Source organism: Calonectris borealis, chromosome Z, assembly GCF_964195595.1.
Source record: "Calonectris borealis chromosome Z, bCalBor7.hap1.2, whole genome shotgun sequence".
Classification (NCBI taxonomy): domain Eukaryota; kingdom Metazoa; phylum Chordata; class Aves; order Procellariiformes; family Procellariidae; genus Calonectris; species Calonectris borealis.
Window position 1 is genome coordinate 1197626 of NC_134352.1, and position 27988 is coordinate 1225613.

General features: G+C 39.3%; 1 protein-coding gene and 1 long non-coding RNA gene across 4 annotated transcripts; one reads left to right on the forward strand and one right to left on the reverse strand.

Moving 5' to 3' along the window:
- On the forward strand, window positions 1-24247 carry LOC142076007 (uncharacterized). Of its 2 annotated transcripts, none has more exons than XR_012671075.1 (4): window positions 1-550; window positions 1078-1302; window positions 3769-8463; window positions 22723-24247. It is a non-coding gene; the product is annotated as an uncharacterized LOC142076007 (long non-coding RNA). The 2 variants fall into 2 exon arrangements; XR_012671074.1 differs by lacking the exon at window positions 22723-24247 and adding an exon at window positions 13818-14238.
- ARSK (arylsulfatase family member K) lies at window positions 4211-27886 on the reverse strand. 2 transcript variants are annotated; one of them, XM_075138288.1, is made up of 8 exons: window positions 27625-27886; window positions 22138-22267; window positions 19930-20089; window positions 14442-14724; window positions 11072-11243; window positions 9408-9632; window positions 6245-6469; window positions 4211-6159 (listed from the first exon to the last, which is right to left on the reverse strand). In XM_075138288.1, exons 1-8 carry the CDS (start codon window positions 27766-27768, stop codon window positions 5885-5887), a joined length of 1614 nt encoding a protein of 537 aa, XP_074994389.1. In that variant the 5' UTR covers window positions 27769-27886; the 3' UTR covers window positions 4211-5884. The 2 variants fall into 2 exon arrangements, with proteins under 2 accessions (XP_074994389.1, XP_074994390.1); XM_075138289.1 differs by lacking the exon at window positions 27625-27886 and adding an exon at window positions 26484-26796.
- Window positions 27887-27988: the final 102 nt, after the last annotated feature.

The following is a 27988-nucleotide window of genomic DNA, read 5'->3' on the forward strand; positions in this document are numbered from 1 at the left end:
GGCACCCCCGACAGCCCCGGCGCCCCCGACTCCGCCGGCACCCCGGGCAGCCCCGGCGCCCCCGGCAGCTCCGGCGCCCGCGGCAGCCCCGTCCCCGGCGCCCCGCCGCCCGCGGCAGCAGCCCCCGGCCCGGCCCCACCGGCGGCGCGGTGTTAGCGCGGTGTTTGCGCCGTGTTCGCTCGCGCGGGGGCCGGGGCACGCGCGGGTGGGCGCCGCGGCGGAGACTCGTCTCGGAAAAGCTCTGCTCCCGAGGAGGGGCCGGGACTGTGCGTGGGGAAGCGCTCGGGCTGCCGCCCCGCCGTGCCCGTCGTCTTTTACCTCAGCCTTGGCTGAGCTTGGGGGATATATTGGTTGTTTTTTACTTCTTTTGGATGTGTTTTCGTGTTTATGGAAGAGGGCAAAATCAGCAGGATGGCTGTTGCTATGCAAGGTGCCCGCACGTTGTTCCCATTCAGAGCCTGACTGACTTGTCATCCTTACAAAGCCTCATGAGTATTTTGGTCGTACTTTGTGGATTTCGTGATACCTCATACAGAAATAAAACCGGTCAGTCCAAGAACTTACTCTTTTTTTGTTGTTGCCATTGTTGTTTAAATCCACTAGAAATTCAGGCGGGCTAGTGTAATTCTTGCACTAGTTAACTAATTAGCTGTACAGACTGAGCAGGGGGCTGTAACAGGCATGCTGCAACGGGATGTGCGTGTGTAAAACGTGGCAAAAGTCTTCTAAAACGTTGTATTTATTCCTGCCTAGCATGTTTTAAGGCAGAGCAATGAAGGAATACTGCACTGAGACCGTATCTTTCTCATTTAGCTCCAGTTTTATTCGTAAGATTGCCATTACACCCGCTTCACCAGCTGAATGTTTTGTGTCATGCTGACACTACAAATTAAGCCGAACCTACGTTTTTCTGAGCTACGAGAGCTTTATTTCTGTAGGACGGGGCACGAATGATGTGCAATGTTTATAGCTGGTAGCATATGCATATCAATGCCCTCAATGTGCTCATGATAGCTGACATGTATGAAAATGACTGACAAACCAGAGCAGGTAACAGCGAGAGCTCTGTACCTGCAGGCGGGAGCTGTGTTCAATCCTGTCACCAGACCTGCGAGGGACCTCACTGGTACCTGACGGGCCAGGAGGTACACCTGCGTCCCCACAGCTGGCTGCCGCAGCGGATTCCCAGGCCGACTGATGCCCTTGGAGTCCAAGACGCTGAACACGAACTGAAATACGCTTGTGCTGTGGACACGTGAAGCTGTTTCTCTGCCAAAGCCCCTGGCTGTAGTTTCTGTGCAGGTACTACCAGCGTGGCCGTCTGTGTAGGTTTCAGCAGCTGCTTAGCGTTTTTAATGGCAATGTCTGTTTCTGTAGGAAGCTGTCCAGTGGGGCTTTTTAGTTCGTGCAGTCTGCAGCGGCATGCGTGCCTTTAGGCTCTCACTAACGCTACTCATGCGGGGAATGAGGAAGGACGATTCAGGGCAAGGGTCCTACTTGTCCAGGGTCTCACTGGCTCTTCAGCAGGGCTTTTTCTTGCTTATTCTGGGTGAAAAATCAGCACTGGTTCAGTGACGCAAGACTTGAGGCTCATTATGTCTGTGCTCTCTATCTGTCCCTCACCAGCCTAGCCAGTAATCTCTTCTCTACCCCTCACTTTTTTCTATGGGTATCACGTCTTGCATCAAAACTGTCTTGTGGTGGGTGCTCCTGTACTGGAGTTACTTGTAAAGGTACCAGATGCTGTCGGGCAGGGAGCTGTAGCATCTCAATCTCAGGTAGCTTCCTCCGAGGAAGTGAGACTTAAGGTAACGTTTCTTAGAAGACAACATCACTCTAAAAACAGTGACCTCGTGATGTTTTAACAGAACCTCATTACAATAATTCGTGTCTACATGCTGCTGATAAAGGGTTATTATAAAGGTGGGTGAAGTTGAAACTGTGCTGTGTAAATGGGACCAAGCTTTGTTCAGTAAGAAACAAGGAGTGGTGAAGCCTAAATCCCCACCCAGCACGCAGAAGGGGGCTGTAAAGAGCATCCTAGGGCATTTGTTCCGGCTCCCTGATCTACTGCAGGATCACACATACCTCGGCCATTCTTGGCAAATATTTTCAACTTATTTTTAATAAATTCCAGTGACAGAGTTTAGATAGCTTGCCAGGCTGTTTTAATGTTTAACCACTTACAGTTCTTTCCCTTTTTTCTCCAAATAGCTCATCAGAACAGCCCCCCCTGAAAAACAAAGACATTTCTTTTTCTGCTCTCAGTGGCAGCATTTGCCGAGCTCTTACATGAGCCTTATTCATAGCTGAGGACTTGTCAAGGCTTCTCTCATGACTGAAACAAACCTAATATGATTCACAAGTCACTTACATTATTTTCCTCCAAATCCTCTCGTCTGTTTATGTCCTTCTAAAAACACAAAAGCAACAAAGTGGAGACAATACCCTCAGGATTCACTAGTGTTAAGAAGAATAAAATGATTGCCTCTTCTGTCTTGCATACAACACTCCTTTAAATCACCCTAGAATGTCACTTGTTTCTTTCGTCACCACATCGTGTTGTTGATTCATACTCTGCTTCTGATTCTCTAAAACTTCCAGGCGTGTGGGGCTTTTTCTTCTGCAAAACTGCAGCCTAGACACTTCATTGTTCACCATTTTAGTATTTTTCCCTTCCCCTTTTATTTTGACCTTTAACTAATCCATGATGAATTTTACCCAATTGATTTCAGATCATTTTTCCAAGTAATCAAGAGTACTTTGAATTTTAGCCTATCCTCAGACATGCTGGTAACTCTCCCAGAGTGCATTTTCTCGTGTTTACTAAGAAAAATATGCCTACTCCTGCATTCAAATTACTAAAAAAGTACCAAACAGTATGACATCAGATTCTTGCAGACTTTATTTGATTAGCCTTCTCACTTTTTAATTTTTGGTATCTACTACTTTGATTTTAGCCAGTTGTGAACTTAACTTACAGTGATTTTATCTAGACTCTATTTCCGTAGCTTGCTTAAAATAAGATCAGAGAGGCCATTCCCCAAGTGCATTCAAAGCCTGGATTTCCCCACTGATTTTTTCCTTGCCGACTAGGCTAGTTATCCTGACCAAGGCAGCAGATGGTTATTTTCATGTGATTTGTTGGCAAATTCACAGTGGCAGTCTTGCCTCTCCAGTGACCACTAGGACCTTGTATTTACAAAAATAATTCCCATTTTTGTTCATCAAGACAGTGATACCTCTCCTGCCTTTGTGAACACTTGAAGATGAAAGAAAGGTTCAGAAGCTGATCAGGCCAATGCCCTTGGTAGTCTCGGGTAAATCCCATGAGGCTGCGTTGACCTGACTACTTCTAATACGCTTGACCCTGCTGGCATTCCAGCCTTCCTTCTCTCTTTCACTCCCCAACATCTTCAATGTTAATACCGCATAACTCATTCAGCGCAATCGAAAACCAGATTTGTTTCCTTTGTTAGCTGGCCAACCTTGCATGTTGCAAACTTCATTTGATTTGTGTTACAATAAGACAGAGTAACTGAATATGACCACATTGTTAAATATATCTGTTTTGGTATTAAATTAGCTCAATTCTGTACCAACACAGTAGATTGTTTATGGCAACCTGAGGCAGGAAGGCATTAGGAGGCTGTTGCCTTCTTTCTAACTCTTCAGAACACGGGTTGACTCACACACAAATAATAAATAACTTGCAAAAGTCTAAGTTTTGCTTTTAACAAACAAGTCAATGTTTTCTTTTTAAATGAGCATTTTAAGAAGACAGACACAAAAAGAAGTACTAGACTAGACATACTGACTTCAGATCTGATCACAGTCTGCTACCGGTTGGCTCGCACGCCCCATCATCGCCTTGCGAGGGAGCACCCCTACCTGCTGACATCCTACCTCCGCTTTGCGAGCTGGCACATTCCTGGGGTTTCCTGCCCCTGTGCACTGGGCTTCTTGGGAGAGTCAGCAATACAAGAAGTTGTTGCAAGGAATTACGGTAAGAAGTTTGTTTTTCCAATTTGTTTCTTCATTTCACGAAGTATCACAAACTGCACCTTTCTAAGCCTAACAGTTATGAGCAAGTACGTCTTAAAAGCGCGTCTTTAAAGAAAGCACTGTCCACAGAACTGACAAAATACAATTTTCTCTAGTAATTTCTTTAAACATTCAGTCATTAAAAAAAGCACACACACAAAACACATCCAGTTCACCATACTTTTATTTTGCTATATTCTGTACAATGTACTGCATTCTGTCCAGACCTTTGGAAAGTGATCAATTTATTTATTCTTTTCCCTGCTAAATGAGCCTTCATATGGATATATTAATTTTCTCTTCTTATGCAGCCATTTTACATTACACTGCTAAGACGTGGTTTTTGTTGAAATTATTTCATCACTACCTGAACTCACTTTAGCAAGAATTATGACATGTGCCACAGTGTTTATTTTAAATATTAATTTGTTCCTTGCCCACCAAAAAAAAAAAAAAAAGGAAAAAATGCTATTGTAGCAGTAAAGTAGTATAAGGTTAGCCTTAATGTCCTATGAACACAAAAATATAAAACAGCTACAATATTCATAAATATGTACCTAATTCTGGTGTTGTAAGTAGTTTACGAAATGCATGTAGAGTGCTTAGCCATCAGAAAAGACATGTATTTTTCATGTTCATTTTTACTAGCTTACTGCCACTGCTGAGTATTTCATTACAGATTCCAGAAAACGTTAGGTATGAAGTATAATGTCATCCTGAATTGTTACTATAGCAGCAACAACTGTGATCAAGAATAAGCAAAGTGCTGCTACAATTACATTTTTCCTTAAGCAGAAGAGTTACTAGCTAAATCTTACCTTCTTCCAAAACAGCTTTGTTTTTTTATCATATCCCTGGAAAAATGTAAAATAGTAGTTCTATGTTACCTTTTTCTGCAAGCTTCAATTGCATTTCCTCTGTGTACATTGCAGGTTCCAGTTCTCTACTCACTGATGCACATTAAAACATTTACCTGCAGAATCTAACTGCGTAATGGAGATTTATTTCAGCAGTTTTCATCTTACACTATGCAAATCAGACTATCACTTTTCAGAGAACTGCTCTACTCACAGGTTTGGTCAGAGGGGTTTGTTTTGTTTTTTTTTTAATTTCCAACAGTGACCAGAGACCAGATTCCTCTTCACTTGCACACATGTTCAATTAGTAGCCTATGCATATTTTAAAATTTTAAACAGCAAGGAGTGGTAAGTGCCAGATCCAAAAGCAAGAGATTAAAAGGCAAATCTTGAAAAGATGGAGAGTCAACCAGGTATAAACCAGGAATGCTGACATAGTAAGTACTTGAATAAACTGCATCTACGTTCAGACCAATGCTGGTTGTTAACTTTTTGATTATATTTTAACCATTATAGCTTCTCTAAAGTGGATGAATGTGTATTCATTGTGGACTTAAAATCCGTCTCGATGGAAAGTTGGGTCCAGCACATTCCACTTTAACTGGTATCCCACTACACTAAATTTTATAATCGTTGCTTTAGTCTGTCCTTAGAAATGGAAATTCCTGTCGAGTTCTAATGCTTAATACGCTGCATTTTTGCAACCAGCTAAATATTCCATACATGCAATTAGTACTTAATGTACTATCCTTCCTATATATACTTAAGTGTGGCAGAATTATAACATGTAAAAATCTAGATTTGTTGTGCTGGCTAGTTATATAAAATGCTTTTGGCTTTCTAACACAAAGCGGTAATTGTTCGGGCATCTTTGCTTTCAATAGCTTATATAAGACAATAATTCTAACATTTGAAATAGCATAATATTACAAATGCAGAATGTTTTCATATCCTCAGTCATATTAAATCTAGGTTGTTTTTATTTACTTACTTTGACTAAGCCACTTGTCAATTGCATTCTCGTATTTTTTTGGTTCCTTTAACCAGTCTTGATGCCACCTAAGGTTGGCAATAACATTTGAGTAATTCTGACCCAAACTTTGTTTCCAACTGATAAACTGTCTTTTGTTATACTCCTGAACAGAAGAAGAAACCTTTGGATAGTTTACTATAGAGCGGAGTATTTTGTCCAAGGAATGTACAATTACTGGGAATTTTATGGCAACGTTTGTTAGCTCATCTGGGTCGGCAGTAAGGTCTGGAACAAACAAAAAGTCAGTTAATAGCCAATTTGCATTTAAGTAAATTAATGAGTCGGTCAGGACACAAGAGTTGTAACATACCAAACAGCTGTGGAAGTACCGAATGGCCATCTGAGTACGCGATGTATTTCCATTTGCTAGTTCGAAGCATGTACGTGGAAGAATTCACGTTGCATCCATGGAACTCGCTCAACACCCAGGAGGGCCGAGGCCCTCTGGGTGACACTTCGTTTTCAGCCTTTCCATGTAGCAGTGGTATAAGAGAATATCCACTGAGGTTCTGTGGGACAGGAATTCTTGCTATATCTAAGCAAAGATACACAAAGACAAAACGCAGTCACCGTGATTAAGAAAGCCTAACGTACTGCTACAGGAGTCTGAACATAAATTCTATTTTAGTAATAAAACGTGCATTCCTAATTATTCTCCTTGAAGAACACAGGAACCCCAAAACACACAAACAATGAAAAAACCTTAAGGAATTTTCCAAGGTCAGCTACCCATCATCTTGATCAGAAGCAGTATCAGCTATGTCTAGGTCAATCTTTAACAAATGCTTGTTAAAGCCAATCACGATAGCCTCCAGTGATGGGTGGTGCTTTTTTATTTTTTTTAATCATGTTTTTGACTCTAAAAGCTCTGTACCCAACATGGTCTAACCATTCATTTCTTTGACAATAATGGTGCTAAGCTCCTATCTAGCATACTTCATCAGTGAATTACAAAACACTTTACAAAAGGTGGCCGTTATGGTTATCACCTATAACGGGTGGGGAAACTGAGGAACAGGGCCACTTGCTTCTCTGGTAGGGATGGAGATAAAGATGGTATCTGAGGTGGTATCAATACAGTACACATATGGAAAACACTGGATGACTCTATAGCCTACTAGATGACTCCTAGAAGATGCTGTAACTTGAACAAACTCCTCAGTATCAACTTACATCACAAGTGTCTTTAGCTCCCAAAGTTCAGGTCATTATTAAAAGGCTACAAAGATCTCTCAGAGACATTCTGAAAAACACAGTTGAGAATCCCAAGGATGTCACCTAAACTTCCTGGTCCTGGTCCTAAAACCAGGGTATGACAGTACTGCTATTTTTAATGACCCTACTGAACATAGCATATAGTCATTCAAAATTCAACACTTTCCATTTCACAGAGCACTGTGGTAGTATTTTATCTTTTGTTCTATGCCGAGTGGTGATATTCAGAGCATGCAGATTGCCCTTAGGTGAATTTTTCCTTCATCAGCATGTATCTTCCTTTTTCTCCTCTGTTTCTACAGCATATATAACTGTCATTAATCTGTAGTTCTTCCTCTAGTAAAGAAAAAGGCCAGCATTTGACTAAGCACCGGGAAGACCTGTAACATGTAAACCCAGTAGCTTCCAGTGTGTGGGCTAAAGACTTGAACAGATACATACCACATTAGAACAAATGAAAAAGGGATATAGGCCTTACTCTTCTGTCATCCTAAACCAGCAATGCTATTAACTGCAGTAACTGCATTCTCCACATGCAAAGAATGCTCCAAGCTGGCACCTTCAGCAGCTCCTGCTTTTCCAACAGAGATCCAAAGGTACTTCCATCCAGACCAACAAAGCCAGTGCTGTCTGGAGGAAAGCTTATCCTGTTAAAAAACGGAAGAGCTGTTGCACTCCTGACTGAATTATCCATATCACACAGATTCTGCTGGAATCAAAACATCTGCACCACACTCGCTATAGGGTACACCTAATCTCAAAGTCAGTAAAGGAGGAAGTATTGAGCAAAGCATTTGGATGGCGTCTTAAGAGAGATTATTGTCCTGAGACAAGGCAAAGCAAAGGGATTACATTTATCATGAAAAAAACCTTGAAATCTGTTTCCTCACTAATCAGCAGTACCATGCAGCCTGAAGAGATAATAGATGACAGAGATGATTCTTCATGTTTTCACATTCATCTTGACGTATGTGCCTTTTTTGACATTCAGATTACAGGAAAGGGGAACTGCCAGAACAGAAGGAAAGGACTTAAAAATACAAAGTTCTGGGAAGAAAAAAAGGGAGGAAAAGAACAAGGAGGAAGGATGTTAAACCGCCTGACCAATTATGTTACTTGGGGAAAAGGCACAAAGAAGAAAAAAGGAGATTTTTAACTCTTTACATGTGATACCACAACTTACACAGGAACCATATCTCATACAGATTACTTATATAAAGATTTGATATCAGAATTTGCAAGAGAAAGCTACTCAGATTATATCCTATTTTCAACTGGATAACTGGTTCAAAAGATTTGAGAAGAGACAGGCAGGTAAGTATCTTTTGTTTGTTTTTAGAAAGTCAACTTAAAACAATATAGAAAAGGATTTTTCACTGGCTTTTACTGATAGAAGTACAGTTTCATCTACTGCCCCGTGTTCTCTCAGGCGACTGCAGCGTACACGTGAGACTTCTTAAAGAATGCCCTTTGCAGACTGCCTTGAAAAGAACATTTTTCTGATCAGTAGCCTAAAAGATCCCAGATAAAGCCCCGAACGGCAACTTCACCTAATGTTTGGTTCCAATGACATTCATCTCTTGCATGCTTTATCACAGGTTAACTGTTGAAAAATTCACTCTTAAAAGCAATTTCCATCTCTAAGTAATTTGATGTCAGTCCTTTTTATTTGATTCTCTGCCCCATAATGAGTATTTCCATACCGAAGAAGGTAAGAATGGATATCCATTATCATATCTTGCTATGCTTGCCCAGATCAATTGTACATTTCCTACACAAAGTCTTTATTACGTTTCTTCCACGTGACCCTTCATAAAGGACATTCCTTTGGCAGCTTCCTTCCAATGAAGCTGCCATCCTTTCAGGTTTAATCTGATCTCTGGATGCACTTACACTGTAATCTCTACAGTAAACTGTTAAGTATGAAGGCTAGCAAGGATTATTGATATCTAATCCCATCTGATTGTTTTTATCACCTTTTTTTTTAATAACAAATTATCCTATATATAATCATTCACTGTAATTGTGTTGATGACAGTAACAGTAATAAGGAACTTCATCAGCTCCTTTATTTAATTTTTAGATCCATTTTTTGCATTTTGTATTAAGTTCGTATGCATGCTCCACAGATAAGTTGCTATCTCCTGTTGTGTTACTACATTGCCTCACAAAGTGGAGATGTAATTCTGACTATAATAAAAATGCATAATAATAATAGTAATTGGGAAAAAAAATGCATTTGAAATTACTTAACTCACCAAGCATAGTAGGATATACATCCACAAGAGAGACCACATTTGGTACTTGCTGCTGTTCTTTTATGCCAGGCCCCATAACTAAAAGAGGAACATGGGAACTTCCTTCATACATGCTCATTTTATAGAACTGCTGGTGGTCCATAGCAAGTTCTCCATGATCTGCAGTGAATATAACGATTGTTTTTTTAAGAAGCCCAGTATCTCTCAGAGCTGAAATAATCTCACCTGCAACAAGAAAAAGATACTGAAAAGGATACCTTCAAAATATTCCTTCCAACTCCTGTACCTGCAAAGCAGCGTGCAAACCCCGAAGAATCCTAGATGGAGGGTTGAAACTCCTCTCTCTGCCACAGAAGGCAGAGCCCAAAGCATTCAGCCCAGAATAACATATAGTTGTCAATGAGTTGCAGGGGTCTGGCTCCCAGTGAAGTGTGGAGGGCACTGGACAACAACCACAAAAATATCAAAAGGAAAGGATGCACCACAGGACAAGCTGCATTTTTGCTATCATCACTTTTGTTTAATTTCTAGCGTAACTAATAGTTATTTCAGCAGCAGTAAAATAGGTCAGCAGAAGCCCTGGCACTACGTTTAGGGTGAGGGACTCTTGACAGTATCCACCTTACACATTATCAGTGGAAGTCCCTCCTTCCTGTGCCTGTATCCCCACAGGAGCCCCTTGTACATACATGTGTTCAACGAAGACAGGGCCAAGATCAATGAAGCGAATTTGCTGGTAACGAAGCAAAGCACTTACACATCTTTAATGTTAAAACACTAAGATGATTCTTGCTTAAACAGACTAGTTTAAAAACTTAAAATTGTTACCAAATTAAACTCCAGTGCAGATACTTTGCAATACCTTAATTCCCTAGAACTGTCAGGCTCCTTTGATGTTTTTTCTTTCAAAAATGTGGAAGAGTAATTCTGTGTCTTTTAAATTACTTTACCATTCTAACCATTGCCAAAAAGATGAGCTTATTTATTCATGAATTTCATCTTAGAATGCAAGGAAATTCTTGCTCCTTCATGGTCACTTTTCAAATTAAGAAATAAAATACTGTAAATGAAGACCAATTTGCATTATGATTTTTATGTATGTAGACCTTACTGCAAACTAGGAAGAATTCTGAATGCCTAATTTTTTTTTTTCTTTTTCTTAACTTTCAATAATATGCTGCTAAGGGAGACTTCAAAGGTAACCTTACTGTTTAGTCTGTGCGTAATAGCTGTTACCTGGTCTATCCATTTGAAATCAAGCTCCAAGGAAATTGCTTATGCCCTGAAATTTATCTTTCCTTCCAGCTTTGCTTTGCCGGTCTGTCCCCTTCAAAATTGTTTCCATTATTTTGGTTAGCACTTAATCAAAGAGAATTTAGTTCCTCTTGTACATGGATCAAGCAACATTTTGCTGCAGTTACTGGGCTTTCACAGGGTCTCTGACTGGTGGTTGTGATTACTTTTCAGAGTGCTCTGAATTCACCTTGCAATAGCCTTAAAAGCTATCCAGTTATGTATCATATAGACTGATTAAGCAACATCCATGTGACTTACTCCCAGATATGAATTGTGTTTGGTTGTTTTTTCTGGAAGACCAGCCCTAGCAGCATTTTGTTAAAAGAATCAGAACAAGAAAACCCATTGTATAATGAAACATTACCTACCCAGCATGGCATCTGTCTCCGCACACATAGCATAATAAAATGCTCTAATATTTCTCACTTCTTGCTTTGTAAACTCTCCTGTGCAATTCTTGGTATAAGATGAGTAATAGTCTACTGGATGCATCTCTGAAAGAGAAGACCACTTGGGTATCTTAATAGCTTCATAATTTACCTAAAAATAAGAGGAAATTAACATTACTTTAGCAACTGAATTAAACATTTTTTTAAAAAACAGATTTAATTTAAAACCTTTTAGCATAAATTCACAGTTCTCAATTTGTGGTCCAGGAAACACAAGCTGCTTATCTTGTCACATGGTGCTGCTACCTCCTCCATACTTCCCCCCTGCTTCCACAGGTATCAAGTCATTTTAAAACAGAGCTATGAAAATCAGCTAGAAACTAAGGCTAGAAGCCAGAAATATTCTCTTTACCAGCTGATATCTTTTTTTAAGAGAGATGCTGCAGAACAATCTTCTAGAACTGTATTCTAGAGTAAATATAGAAGTATTGGCATAGTGTCTCATCAACTACAGGATAACTATAAACCGTATGTGTCAAAAAGATCAGTGTTATGTGAGCCTACAGAACAACACAGAAATTTACTTAGTCTGGTAAGGTCTCCAGGATAGTAGATGACAAGTCTTGACATCTTGACAAAAAAAATTCACTACATTAGTCCAATTTTCTAATACTTTTCTATTTGTTTCTACAGATTTCAATCCATTTAGTTATAAAGAAGTATAAGATCAGTTTGAAACTAAAAAGCAGGAGCCAATCAATTACAAATAATGTTGGATTTGTATATTCAAACTGGCACGCTCACAGATATTGCGTGCTGCAGCACTAGCTTTAGAGCCTTGAAGTTCAACATACACATTTAGCCTAGGCAGTCACACTTGTAAGCATTCCCACTAAGTGCGTGCTGCATTTAACACTTAATTACTTCTGTATTGTAGACTTTACCAGAAGCAGAAATTACCACAAAGCAGAGAAGATGTAATCTCAGTATGGAAAACTTAAGTTTATTAAATAAAACCACACCTGTTGCTCTCATTTACCTCTGAAAATGTTCTCTAACAAACAGAGCTGAGGCCTTGATTATGCCACAGCAACTCCAGTGCCTGTGCAGCACATTCCCAGGGCTGCAGCCGCAGCTCCACTCCTGGGCTCGCCCCAAACATGGGCAGCACTGGTTCCTGATAAAATAACTGAGACACTGTCCAAGGGCCTCCATGCAGCCCAAAAGCAATCAGATCAAAGTTGTTCCTAGACGCATTACATCCCTATTTATTTGTGTAGCAATTTAAGTTTCAATCCCTGCTGAACCCAATTTGGTTTTGCCCCAAGGTGTGGCATGGATAACTAAGAGCTGTCTGGGGAGCTACTGGCATAGTGTCTGCCTCTCGAGCACATCTTTGACCACCAGTGCTGTTACAGCCATGTGTTCCAATACCCACAAAGTTCCACCTCCTACAGCAGTCAATATTGTCTCTTGAGTTATCTTGCAGATGTATTAAGTCATCTAAACAGTTGGTAAGACAGCAAGAGTTCAAGTGCCCATACGGATAAAACCCAGCTTTGTAACAGTCAAACAGACATACCAAAACCTAAGTTTCCTTAAGCCCTATAGAAAATAGGCTGCAAGAAGAAATAATAGAAGATAAAATAATAGCAGACAACTACTTCAGTCATCTTCCTGATGGTCCTTGGCTGAAGGTCCTTGGCTACATGAAGTCACATTTTAGGTTCCTCAAATGGTATTTATTAGTTGCTTAAGATACAATGCGAGCAAGAAGTATCCCTCTCCATCCACGATTCAGTCAGAAGACTGAACCCTTTTCTACATGGCTACAACCTAGTGTTAAGGATTCGCAAAGTCATAATCCCTTTGTCTGTCTGTCGTAATTGATAGCTAGGAAAGAAGCCACATGCCCTGAACTGCCAGCTCATGCAAAACACAGGGAACCATCTGCTTAGCAATACAGGGTTTCATAAACATACCGTGTTCATACTCCATTTTGTATTAGCTCCCCAGTAAACATATAATTTAATTTAAGTTCTTCATCTATGCACTCAAACTTCTTAATGAGATTTTGATCTCTGTCATTGTCAAAGACTGCTTCTTCCATGGCCAAAACACAGATATATTCCAGAAGAATCAGCCAATGGTCAGTAAATGGTAATACGTCGTTCACATGAGTATGCGTATATAGTGGTGGAAAGGACCTCAGCAAACTATGGAGTTTAAGTACTCTAACTGGATTACGGACGACAAAAATTTGTCAGAGATGTTATAAGTCTGTCCGTGACTTGAAAAAACGTATCCCCACTTCCCAAGACATGTCTAGCCTAGCAATTAGCACCTAGAAAGTTTTCCTTAATATCCAAGCTAGATCTTGCTTTTTGCAAATTAAAGCTTTTTCCCCATGCTCTTCCTCCCTCCATAAACATCTCACCATTCCTAGAAGAACGCACAACCCTCAATATTACAAAGAAATTCACATCTCTCAGCCTTCATTTGTATATCCTTTTTTCTAAGTCTCTGTATTTTTGTTGCACCTAGAAAAAGAGATTTTGCAGTTCCCCAGTAGAAAAGGCCAAATGAGTTATAGAAGTTGCATATGTTTTTTTCTGAAGTAAGCATAAAGTCTTTTCAAACCTAATTCTCAGTTCTTCAGCTGCAGAGAATCTTTATGCCTTTATGCAGTGAAAGCTGTTGTAACCCATTTATATTTTTATGACAGGTAACGGCACCTAGAAACTACAGAAGACAGAGAAAAAAAATTTACTTCTTCTTTGGAATGGAGTGCTATCTGTTAGCTTTCCACATACAGACATAATGGGACTTATATGTACTCTAAAAACATTGAAAAGGTACAGTAGCATGGAAAGAAGCTAACAGAAAAGAGAGACTTCTGCTGTGTCTTACTACTTCATGTTCTAGGTTCATCTGGTAGGAAAAGTCACTCTCTCACTATAAAACTCAAACAACGATTACATATAGCATCATTTGTAACAAGCACAATACAGAATGTTATAAACAATGACCTTCAGACCATTACTGAAAAAAAATTACAGCTACGTATAGCAACGATTTCATTCTCCGTTTAATGTATTTCTAGCCATTGAACTCCAAATATCTTTATTGATTCAGTAACTACTAACAAACCTTTTCCTACAAGAGAAATTCTTCACTTCTATTTGCTTAACCTTAAATCAGAAATCTAACATCTTATCCAAGTACTTTCTTACTGTGTACTGAAATATCAGAACTGGGCCCAACTTAAAAAATCATGTGATGAATAAAATACTGTTCATAATAAGTACAGTTATAAATAAATTTATATTTAAATCTCATCTTCACGTACCTTTTCAAGCCAATAGGGAGATGTTAAAAACGTAGAGGATCCAAAATTTTCTCCCGCATAGGGTGATGGATATGGGTGTGGTAAATTTAGTCCCAAGTAAAGAACAAACGGCTGAGTAAGGTTAACAGCTTCTTCCTTTATCCAATTTACTGCTTTATCAGTATTCTGCCAATCTGCTTCCATCACTCTCACATGTTTCCTATCACCAGTAAGATTTACCATGGGTCTCCCTTCTTGCCGGAGCAGGAAGTCAACATCCCTAGTCCAGGCTTCCACACGGTTACTGAAAATATATACACAAGACACATACTCATTGGAAAATGTTTTCTTCACTTTTCCTCTAAGACAAGAGAGTTAAGAATTGCTGAAGAACTTCCCCTACACTTGTAGCTGCAATCTATTTGTAATTTCTACATAAAGAAGAATTCTTATTCAATTGATCAATAGCTATCGTGCATCTGTTTTATACTGAAAGCTTTAGCCATTTTTTTCTGCTTCTGAATCTTCTTTCTTATTTATTTATTTATGACAACTTCATGTCAGAATGGTTCTTCTCACATCTACAAAATAATATTTAGAAATAGCATCTCCATCTTGTTGACCCTGCTCCCCATTCTGGCATGGATTCACATACTATTTATCTGGTAAAGTGGGCCTTAGATTTTTGTTATTTGAAAAAGTCCTGTGGGAAATAACTTGTGTGGAGAGGCTGCCTTTAGAAGCAACGTTCTGGTTTTGGATTGTACTAGTACAACATTTTTAAACTCTATCACTTACGACAAAAATCTGTAAGTGATTTATCTTGTACAATTGCTTTTGATATAGTTGATAAATGCTATCTAGAAAAGGGAGTAACAGAGGAGAAGGGTGTAGAGAAAGCAAGAAGGGGGAAAAAAAGGCAACACTTTAATGACAAAATATTTTTGGAACAGATTTTCTAATATCATGACAGTTGTTGCTTCCCTAAAACACTGAGAAATCTGAGCTGCAGATGTCCGTGTTTCTTTGCCAGAGTGAATGACACCACAACTGCCACAAACATGGGAGGAAACAGCCCATTTAAGACCTTGACTAATCTTCATTTTGTTCATGGCAATTTCAATATAACTGAAGAAATTATAAAAGAAAATATGAAACTGCTCAAGGTTTGATCATATACTTTCACCAAAACACAGCATTATTATTGTTTAAAGAGCATCTAACCAGTTTTGTCTCCATAGGAATTTTACTAGTGGACTTCTAACCTCCAGAAAAACTATTCAGAATTATCTGTAACAACAATTTTTTTTATTGTTTTAACTCCTTGTTTAGGCTCACGCTTTCAAGGTAAACAAATTACTTGGAACAAATTAAGGTAGCTAGATGGCCTATCAAGAAAGCACGTTTTATAAACATTAAAATGAAATGATGGTAAAGGGGTGGGTGGGGGTGTCAAATTCATCTAATGTCATAATAGTGACTTACACAGAAAAAAATATTATGTAGGCCATAAGCCAGTCTGACTATCCAATCAGATTGAGGTTAGGATCAAATTAAAAAAAACAAAAACAAACCCCTCAAAACTAAAAGAAAATAGTAACAAAATCCCACTTCAACTTCAGACCCTTTCCACATTCTGGAGCAACGAAGGAGATGTTTTGACACATCTAAGAGGAAAACTAATCCTCAGGCAGAAGAGGATAGAAAATGATAGGCCACAGTAAGAATCTTCAAAAAGCCAGGTGGAGAGTTGAAAAAGGGGGCAATACTAGATTCAAATCTCATTAATTCACAGCTATGAATAATTATCTTATGAGTAAGTCACACTCAAATGGATGCTTAGTATATTTCACTATGTATTTGTATTTTTAAGATACCTAAACTTCCATTACTTACAGAAATGATTTGTTTTAGTAATGCACTATTTGCAATAAGTTAAGACAAAGCAGAATGAATTTATGTCACACAACTTAAATGTTGCAGCAGAAAAGTTAACAATTCTTTTTTTATTAGATAAGCATGGGATCAGGGAGCAGTGGTGGTCTTGCTGTTTAAAGAAACAACATATGTGCTTAAGAAAAGTTTCTAAAGAGATAATACTGCCTGCTGAATCTTGCGCTAGCTGAACTGTTCTATATCCCTTCGCTAGACTCCTTTTTAACAAGAAATTAAAACAGCAGGACATTTTAATTCTTCCACAATTAACAGGAACTGTTGTTATAACTCTTCTACACAATTTATAGATTACTTAATTGGCTACTTAGGGTTTTTAAATGTCTACACAGATGCCATGCTAGGAACGAGATGTACATTTTTCTCTGACTGAGGAATTGTATATGCAGTTTTCATTTTTTGAATTAAAGACTGTGTAAACTGCCATTTTCAAATTCCTCTTGTGCAGGCATAGAAAAGCTGACTAACCATGTGTTTATTCTCAACCCCTACCCATACTTACTCAAATAACAGTGAGGGCTTGATCCTGTTAAGTACAGATCTCAAACTCTCACTGAAGGGAAAGTTAGAAAAAAATGTATCAAAAATTTGCACCAGGTGAAAATGTAGGATAAAGGCCTAGGACAAAAGATAACTAAAAACTGCAACACCATAGACTTTACAGTATTTTTCTGTTATCTTTGAAGTGCCTAAGGATTCAGCCTCATGGAACCAAGAGCTATGCAAACATGATGTGATTATATGGTTACATCATAATTTCTGTTTGTGAGAGTCGAACCCTATCACTAAAGTAGATGAGTCTATATATGGCAGAATGAGAAAAATCAGAGTACATGATTGTAACTCCACTGATACTGGTGCTGCTACAATTTTGCAAAACCCTGAATTGTGTTAGTTTATTTCTCATCTGTGGAGACTTGTAACAAAAATATTTAGAATGGTATCAACAGAACCATTCAAATGTGAGAGCCCCAGAGAAAATAAGGATGAGAGCAAGGTTAAAGCAATGGCATGCATCGATAGCCATGAACATGAATGACATCAGCAAAACAGGTCAGTACTGAAAAAAGGGCTGTGTGCGAAGATCACCGCACAGGTGACTTGTCAGCAGCATCCTGATAGCAGGATGGCAACCAGGTCATTATGCACTGTCTGCCATTCCTCTTCCTGTAATTCCAACAGAAAAACAGAATACAATAAGATAGCCACAATAAGGAAACAAAAAGGCTATTTGCCCAATGTTCCTGAAGACTGAAGTAAGCAAGATTCCAAGGCAAAGTATCACACCATGGCAACTTTTCACACCTAAAGAGTGTAAAATAGCTACACAAAATGCCATTTCATCATTGCCAATCAAGAGAAAAATAGGCAAGACCTCATCAGATGACATCCCTTGCCCGAACACATGCCAGCAATCCTGTTCAGACTATTTGAATATGTATCCTAGTATTTATGAGTATGTTTGTGGGTTTGAGATTGTGAGTTGGCAGAGTTTACCAGCTTAGAAAGTTAAGCAACATAACCCCACATTAAGGTTTTCTTTGCACTAACTCCTATACAACAAAATTTATTTGAGAACTAAGGACTATCTGTTTGTTCAGCTTTGCACTCCCCATGTGAAGGCCTTTGTACTGAAGCCAGAATTCACTTACGGTCTTCAGCTCAGGCAAATGAAAGCAAGACTTCCGGAATCCAGACATTTATATGCAACCAACCTTTTTTTTCAGTGTCACCTTTGTGTTCCAGTTATCATATGAACAGCCAGGAACTTCTGGAATTACTTAGAGCTGCTCTTCTTTAAACCTGGAGTGACTTTAGATTAGAGATAAAGAGATTTCAATGTTATAAAACATTTCTTCTATCTCAGTGAGGGGCAGGGTGAGGATATACTATATACTATTTAGACAACACAGAATTTTCTCTGCACAAAAGTGATTGAGAAGAAGAGTGTAAGGGTCTGTATAATACTGCAGATAATTTCCATTTTTCAGGTTATTTTTAATTTACTAAAAATCTGTTCTAGAAATGCTTAAGAATGATGCACCCACAGAATCATTTCTGTCTTGCTTCATTACATAGAACAAAATCTGACCCTTTATTTTCTCACAGAATGGTCAGTTACTGGCACTTTACAGTATGCAGTTAAGACTACACTGTTTTGAAAAGCATGAACGCCTGAGGCAGTCACAACAAACCATCTCTACACTACAATAATATAAACATCTGTAAGCATTCATCCTAATGTTCAGTTGTTTCTTGCCAGAGAGGAAATTTTCCCAACAGTCATATAAGCAAGCACAAAGAATCAGAATAATACTACAGCAGGTGACCTTTTAGGACAAGTAATTGTTTCTTACTGGAAAAAAACATAAAAGTTTTAAGAATAATGCAGAATAATGCAGTCTTCAGGAAAAAAAATTCAAAGCAAAAGACGAGAGGTTGAACACCCATCTGCCATAGTTAGATGCTAAGTTACTAAGAACAGCTGCAGACAGAAACAAGAGAGGAGCATCAGTAGTACACAAATACGTACACTGTCTGGTAAAGTAAGTAAACATGAAGTTTTTGCTGTAAGTCTATATCTGAATAATCTTTTACTTCCAGTGTAGAACTGGTATGTGGAGAAAGGGATAAAAGCTTTCTTTTCTTTTTTGACAGTCTTAAACTGGAGAGGAAATTATTACTTTGGCCAGATTCTGAAGTGAATACTATTTATAAAGTATTTTGTAGATAAAAAGCACTGTGTACGTGCAACATATTAACTACTAATGTGACCTTTCAACTTCCGATTGCTCATTTTAGTGAAGGAAGTGAGGAAATTTAAATAATTCTAACCCATTTAATATCAAAGAAGAAGCTACTGTCTACTATTATTTCAACAACGGACATCAATATTAATCAGGGACATAGTGCATCTTCATAAAAACTACACAGAAGGAAGACGCCATATTTTGTCCCAACCGTCCAGACACATTATGCTTATTGTTTTTTGAACATAATGCAGTCAGTCTCTAAACATTTAAATATTTTTCATAAATTGCTGTCATTCTAGTCACACTTTTTTTGAAAGAGAGCTTTACAGCATAGGAAGTACAGCACAAGTCTGTGAAAACATATGGCCCTCAAAAAAAACCCAACCCCTCATGTTTTGTGATGGTAGATTTAATACTAAAGTGTTATCAAGTATGTTTCTTTGTTCTGCTTTTCCTAACTGCTAGTACAATCAAGCCAAGAAGTCTCAAGGCAAGGCAAAAACAGTTTATGAATTTCACTTAGGGAGCAATACGAATGATCAAAAATAACCTTCATTCATGTTGGGCAAAACCACAGCCTTGATATTCACCTTCCAGCTACAGGTAAAAGCCAAAAAAGCATCTGCATGGGATATGCTTGCTTCTGCATAAAGTTGCAGGACAGACCCCTCCTAGGTTCCTAACATAATTTATTTTAAATTAAAGCTACTACCATTTCAATCAGAGACAGAAACCACTTGCCAGATCATTAAATGATTTATTGACTCCTGTCCATTTCATAGCAGGAGAATCTATCCGATTACCTTACTGAATGATGTCCAGAAGTATAGTCTAATTTCCCATACTTCTGTGTGTGGTAGCCATGCCTTTCCATGAGATCCATCCACGTTACATAATCTGGATCTAGACCTTTGAAGTTATTCCAAGATTCTGTTAAATGAGTGAAAAGACCACTCCACATAGCTGGGAAAAAAAAAAAGAGATACAGTTTTAGACAAGTAAGTGGTACCTCCTATTTAAATGTAAATTGAGTATACTTGAGAAGGGATCAATCTTCTCATTATTTTAGAGGTAAAATATCCACATTGTGATCCAATAGAGCAGGGAATTCAAAGCATTACTCTTCCAAATCTTATTTTCATCATCAATACGAATAACAACATTTATTAAAATAATCCCCAGAATTGCAGAAGGTGGTCCCATCTTTCCAGGCACCATGCAATCATTAAATCAAGGTTTTCTGTAGATCAGGCAATATTCTTATTGATTGCAGAAAGAAAATGCCATGGTAATACAGATCCTGATGAAACAGTCATGTATTTACATGTGTTCCAGAGTATTATCTCCCCTTACTTCAATTAGATTTTAATGTGAATTTAAAGTTAAGTATGTTTGTGGAGGGAATTAGAGTATATTATTTCTATTAATACTATATTGTCCTCCGTTTTATCCTTTTTAGGTAATCTACTTCATTACCCGCTATAGAAGCAAAGCGAGATTATTAAAGAAGAGGCCAAGAAGAAATAAAACCAAGTGAAGAGTTGCAAAGGAACTACAAGGAAAGTTTTCATTAGTGAATTCCTGTGTTTCTTTGCAGCTTGTGGAGAATCATTCACTCTCCCCAATGCTAATTTAGAGTCAAAGGGAGTCCTAAACCGAAACTAAGCTTTCTATAAGCAATGGAAATATCCTGTAAGCACAGTGTGTCAACCCCAACCCCATACCATGGCAATACTCCTACTTTCCCCACCCCAAAGTCCTCCTTCCCACCACCTCTTCTACTGTCATCGCTGACACCTCCACGATATATATACCCTCAGTTCCTTGCAGGTCTCCAAGCTACTGGCTAAACAAGAGATGTCCCGCTGGTTCAGAGGTACACTTGGGATGACTGACCAGTGGTCATGATGAGGTTGATGGACCACCTAAAATGCTAAACAGAATTGATGAACTGTTGAATTCATCATGCAGCCTCTTCCTCACTGGGAGCAGTAGCTGCTATTTTCACAAAACTTCTTAAAACTAAATAATCTAACACAAGGTTATTGTTCTCACCAACAAAGACTGGCTGAAAAACTCAAAAATCAAGAAAAAGAAAACTAGACTGAAGGCATGTTCATGTAATCTCACTCACTTAAAATGTGACCTTGAGAAACAGAAAAGGGGACTAGGTTATCAATAAATGGAATACTAAACATTAACACTAAATTTGACAGCTTGTGCCTGCTGCAGTCAGGACAGGTTGCTTCTTCCAATGTATACCTGAGAGAAAAGGGAATCTCCCTTTCAGCTATAAATGAAATTTCATTTACATCACCTCTGGAGGGTCTTTGCAACAATTGAAAGGGCTAGAAATATTTTAAGATGTAACCTTTGATTCAACAATATAGCTTTCTTCTAACTTCCCAGCAAATTCTGCAAGTGTGAAATTGAACACACGACAATGATTGCAGCAAGTAAAGAAAAATACTGAAGTATTCAATTAAGGCTACTGAAGGATACATTATGTATTTAACAGAGTGATTGGAATAAATGTCATTGGAAGGCAGTGCTAACAGCCATCTATTTATCCAGCAGTTATTACTTAATACTTTTTCCTGAAAACAGGAAAGAGATTTATTAACTTTGTATCAGGAAGGGAGAGTAGTTCTGAATGCAGCTTCAGCACTGCAGCAGACAAACTGATGATCTCTCTACAAATCTTTAAGATTTTTAAAAAACACTGTAGCTTCTGTGGAGTTTGCAGAAAGACTTGGGAGCTCATACATAGCTGGAAGAAGGAGAACAAAAAAAAAAAAAAAAGAAAGGAAGAAGCATGAGAAACAGAAAAGAGAAAGAGAAACCGATCAAACATGAGAATACTGTATAAATTCAGACAGAAACTAAAAAATTGGGTGTTACTGAAAAACAAAACAAATCCCGCAAAATTAAATCCTTTGAAATTTCCCACCATTACCACATATTTAAATTGACATGTACAAGTATTTATCTGATGTTTTGCTTGGTCCTACCTGCACGGGAAGGGCAACAAATTGGAGAATTGGTATAGGCATTGAGAAAGACAGTGCCATATCTTTTCATAAAATTTATGAAAGGCAAATCCACAGTCTGATTTCCTGGATAAAATGTCAAGCGTCCATCCTGGAATCAAACAGAGAAAAATATTATATATATTAACCCAAACTGTTGGCTGCATTAATTCATAGATTTGTTACCTTGAACTTGTATTACTCAAATGTTGTTACCAATTCTACTCAGGTATGGAAAATAAATATTGAGAACCTTTAATTAGATCAATATAAAATGGATTACTTATGAAAAAGATAACTGGGCTTCTTCATAGTAAAATTACTTCCTTTCTATCGCTATACATATTCTTAGCTCCACTTTTTGCAGGAGTAGGGTCCTACCATGACGCATTCGATGGGGATAGGTATAGTGAAAGGTGAAAAGGAGTCAGTCTGAATCCTGATGCAGATGTGTGCACTGCTACATGTGAAACCAGAAGTAATCCCTCATCTGAATCCCGATGCAGATGTGTGCACTGCTACATGTGAAACCAGAAGTAATCCCTCATCCTTTTCCTCTTTTTAAAGGTTTATCCACACCACATCTCTGTGAACTTATTTTAAACTATGGACCGGAAAAGTGATCAGCAAGCTGAAGGACGGCTATTCTCCCACGCCAATGCTGTCTGCAATGGTTCCCTTTTAACACTTCACTGATCCTTCATTTTACCTATTTCTTTAGCTAGAGTTTTGAACCAGTAACTTTAAAAAGACCCAAAATTTTCAATCGGTACTTTTACTGTACCAATTATGATGATGTGAAACCAGTTTCATGTAGACTGCCCTGTTTCAGGTCACTGTCTTTTCCTGCCACTTGTATGTCCTTCCCTGGTTCAGTAAGATGTCTCAACTCAGCCCGAGCCTTACTGGTTGGCTCTTTGATGAAGAGACTGCTGACAGTGAATCTGCACAGTTTTGATAGATCTCCCAGTCAGAGACATTACTCAGATGTAGGCATCCAAGTAACTCTCCTCTAGATTTGCATGGGTAGCCTAGCAGTTGTGTTTTGCACAGCATTTAGTTTGCAAGAGCACGTAAGCAGGCAGACAAGAAGGCCAGGAGAGTGCACGAAGCTCCAGTTACAAATCCACCAGCTACTAGCTCGTTTGTTCCAAAGACAATGTACAAATCGCCACATCAGCCTCTGCATAATAAATGCCAGCATACAAATTCTTACCTCTAAACCATATATGGGCAAATGGACCATTTACTTTAAATTATTTTTATTAAGTGAGAACAGTTCCTATATGAGAAACCACAGCAAAACAGCTGGTATGTGAGTGCTTGTAACCCTGCAGTAACTTCTCTGTATCCACATGCAGCCTACCAGCATCAGCAGCCCACAAAATGCTTTCCACGCCATACACTGAGCAAACGTTGTTTAGCACAAGGGGTTATCGGTGTCTGCTGAAGCTAACAGTCATCATTACATGACATTAAGTACAAAATTGCACTGTGGCTTTTACTATAATTTTTTTGTCAGGTGAGAAATCTTTAAAATTATTATTTAGTGAGATATTATCTCTTCAACAGAAAATATTCAACTGAATGACCACTTTGCTCCTGCTGAATCATAACCAAAAATCAGCAGATATGACCAACAGTGAATCATGGGAGTTACATTCTCTTAATACTGAATAGGTAGTTTTATTCAACTAATAAAAACTCCATGACTGCTTCAGATGGAGACCTTTGATCATCTACTTCAAAACGTAAAGAACATGTACAGTCTCAAGGGATGCAGGACCAAGGCCTTACCTTCTGTGAAATTTCACCTTTAAATAATGGTACATTTGAAACAGGTACAAACACTTCTCAGGCATCTGAGTCACAGTGAACTCCAAAAGATAACAGAAAATGCTATTATCTTAGAACAAAACAGGTAGATGGATGCACGGGTTCTGAGAACTGCTAGCCTCTACAGTTTTTAATTAAGAAAAAGCTTTTTGTTTTTTGAATGACTGTATTTGTTTTGAAAATAACTGTTTGCCACAAACATTGTATTTAACATAATATTCTCCTACATGAAACATTAGGCAAGCTTACATGGAAAGAACAATAGTTTCTTTCTGTCTTCAGCATTTAAGAATACAGATCAGACAATGTAAGACTCCGTATCAGTTCTGTACTATGCTGTTTCTGCACATTAGCAGATGTGAATTTCTGAATTTTCACTTCAGTTTTATTAGCTTAATTTTCTGGAATGATTTGTGAAAGGACAAAAAAAAACCACCACCAAAGGTAAGTGAGAGCAAACCTGAAGAATTTACAGTTTGTGTTACTACTGCTTCCATCACCCACAATTCCCCAGCGGTAGGCACTAATCATCCAAGTGAAAATTTACAAGGAGTGCTGCACATAATCAGAGTTTGCAACATTTCAGAAAGAACACACAAAACAGACTTAAGCACAGCATAACTCCACAGTAGGAAATAATTCTTACACATAACTGAAATATTTTAAGATTAGAATTATTCTGACATTGTGTAAAATATTTTAACCTTACAGTGTGAGCACTTCATTACCTCACTAGCTACCCAGCCATTGCTCATATACTAAGTCCACAGTCAGAGACTAAGGTAATTTTCTTCACTCTTTAGAGTTCAACACAAGGACTGCATGCAGAAGAAAACAATTCCCTCCATTTGTATTCTGGCAGAAAATGCTATTGGATAACATGGCATTGTAGAGAGAATCACTTCATTTGGCACCAGGAGAGCGAACTGTGGCATTCCAGCACCACATTGCAGTGGACGACTACACAGTAAGCCACGCCACTGGAGATCAGAATATAATAAAAGACTGATCACCTAATTTTGTACACTACTACAAATAGCAACTAGAACAATCATTCAGTAAGACAAACTGGAAATAAAGATGTAATCTGCAATACAAACTTGAAAGGAACTTCGGGCTGAAAGTGCTCTTTAGAAAGTACACAACTGATGCATCATCCTGTCAACAACATGCTCACAAGTTTCTCCAACAAAGGTATTGTTTGTTTGAATAGCTAGAGATAACAGTTCATTCTTTCCATACCGGACAGACAGGCAACACGTTCATTCAGTGAAAGAAGTAAGCTTCTTTAACAGGCTGAGAAGGTGAAAGCTCTACAGCTATTTCTTTGAATCCACCCTCCAAGAACTGTGCAGGACTTGCAGGTTTTGAAATACCTGAGGCAATACAATTATTCTGAGTAACACAAGCAAGCACATTTCATCCAGGAACTTGAGGGGTGAGCTGCATTACAAGCAAAGCCTGTCATCACTCAGTTAACCTCAAGTAGCAGTTTAGGAGCTGAATTGCCTACTAGCACATTCCACCAGCAAGCCCTGTGAGAAGCACAGCACTTGATGTGACACAACCGCAGAACTGTGGCTGTTCAAGCAAGAGGTCACTGTTCTGGGGGCCAAGCACAGTTCACCATCACTGAGAAGAAAATTTTTGTCGCACTTGACAAAACAGGTGTGAGTTTTTCGTAGGCAGCATCACCCACGACAAAGGCAGGCATTTTCCAAATGAAAGCCCATACCTTTTGACAACCTGCAGGACTTAAGCTTTTTTTTCCCAGAAAAACTGTTAGTTTCAACAGTACCCAACTCTCCGTGACCCTTATGAGCAATGTAATCAAAATGGTTGATCTATTTCTGCCTTCAAATTCATCTCATAAAAAACTTACGCAACACAACAATTCTTTTAACACATTCTTCTTCGTATGCTCTACGCAAATACTATTCTCTTCAGAAACAGCACCTTGTCCTTAATTGTTTTTGTAAAGAACATCACACACATCTGGGATTTTGTCTTTCATCTTTGTAAGGGTTACCTCACTAATCCCCATAAGATAGTCATGAAAATCTTCCTGTTTACAGGACGACATACAAAAGCCTCACTAAGATTTGTCTGCAGCTTCTGCTAGCATCTGAAGACAAACTGGCCACTGACAAACTCCCAGAACCTAAACTATTACAAATTTGGCATTTTATTGGTAAATAATAGTTTTAGTAAAAGTAAATAATAGTTTTAGTAAAAAAAATTCTCATCTACAAAGCCCACACATTACTTTGGAATGTTGAGAGAGATGATATTCTCAAAATAAAATAAAAATAAACAGAGATTACAGCCAGAGGAAGGAAAGTAAATAAGGGGCTATTGCTTTATCTTTGAAATCACAGCAAATATTTTTTTTAAGAAAGAGTTTGAAGAAGGATAATACATGTTTACCAAATACTTAGGAAGAATTCATCCCAGGAATGACAGGCAGCAGGCAAGAAGTCAAGTGCTCTTACCTGTGCAGTCAAGGATGGCATTCGGAGATGAGTGGGCGCCAAGTGTTGATTTCTCAACAGTGAATGAGAAGTGATGACACGTGATAGTCCTTAGACATAATACCAGGGAGCTTATGTTTGATTTAATGGAAAGGAGAGCTCAGATGAGGCAGAGAAACTAAGGCTTTCCCTTTCCTCAAAGTAAAACCTTAGTAGAAGCATTTCCAGCACGCTGAGTGGGCAGACAGAAGCATGGCAAGAAAAGGGTGAAAAATGTGCTGTCTTTAGCTGTAAGCAAGGAAATATACTTAGTATTTGTGAAAAGAAAAATCTTTTCTACCTGTCTGGGTGTTAAAGCAAATGTATCAATAAATCACTGTAATAAAGCCACTAGAAATTTATAAAAACATACCTACTGGTTCCTTTATCCTTTTAGCTGCAGATACTCATCTGACAAGTTTATTGTAATATTTGTTATACCTAATAAAAGTCTGAGTAAGTCAATATATGATGCCCAACAGCTTAACTCAGTCATTTAATCTGTGATTGCAGAAATTCTCCATTTCATCTGTTGTGCAGACCTCACGTTCTTAGATTTTACAATGGCAAGAATAACAGGGTTTAGTGACCTTCCTTTCCTTTTTGGTTTTCAAGACAAAAGAAAAGCATTCATTTTACACACCAGGTCTGTTCCATTAATTGCTGTCCTGCCCCACAGTGCTGCTGATATACCCCATCTACCATAAGTTGTGGTGACAAGCTGTAAGTGCCACAACTGACTGTGGGAACCACCTAAGCAGAAGCTTCTGATTATTGTAATGTACCTGATGGGAACATGTAGCACACTCCTGGGAAGAATGACAAGTTTGGTTTAAATAACAGGAGTTACCTAGTGTCTCAGCGACACGGGAGGCCTGCCCTCACCGTCCCAACAAGCCCTCCACCCCCGTGGAGGTGGTGGAGAATAAAAACCTGCCCTATTTTCGCAGGCCTGTGGTTGTAGCCCGGGCAAAGCCACGGAAAGCCCTCGCTGCCACATCCTGGAGGTCCCAGTCAGGCGAAACGCCACCGCGAGGCAGCCCCCGCCGCTCTCCCGCCCCCCCTCAGCCGTGCAGCGGCCCGGCCCCGCGCCCCCGGCTGCCATCCCGCCTCGTACACTCACCAAGGAGTCGCAAGCCACCAGCACCACGCTGGGCCGGGGCTGGCCCTCGGGGGCGGCGGGCCGCGGCCTCGCCCTCGCCCAGGGCGCGGCGGCCATGAGGAGCAGCGCCAGCCCGGCCCGCCCCAGCGGCCCGCCGCCCCGCATCGCCCCGGCGCTGTGACCCCCCTCTCCCGGAGAGGGGGGAAGCGGCACCCCCGAAAGCCGATCCGGCCGCCAGCAAAGCCGCCCGGCCGGGCCCCGCCGCAGCAGAGGACTCGCAGCTGCGGAGCCGCCCGCTGCCCTCAGCACCGCAGACTGCAACTCCCAGCGTGCCTCGGGGCGGCGGGAGGCGGGAACTACATCTCCCACCCCAAGCAAAATGGCG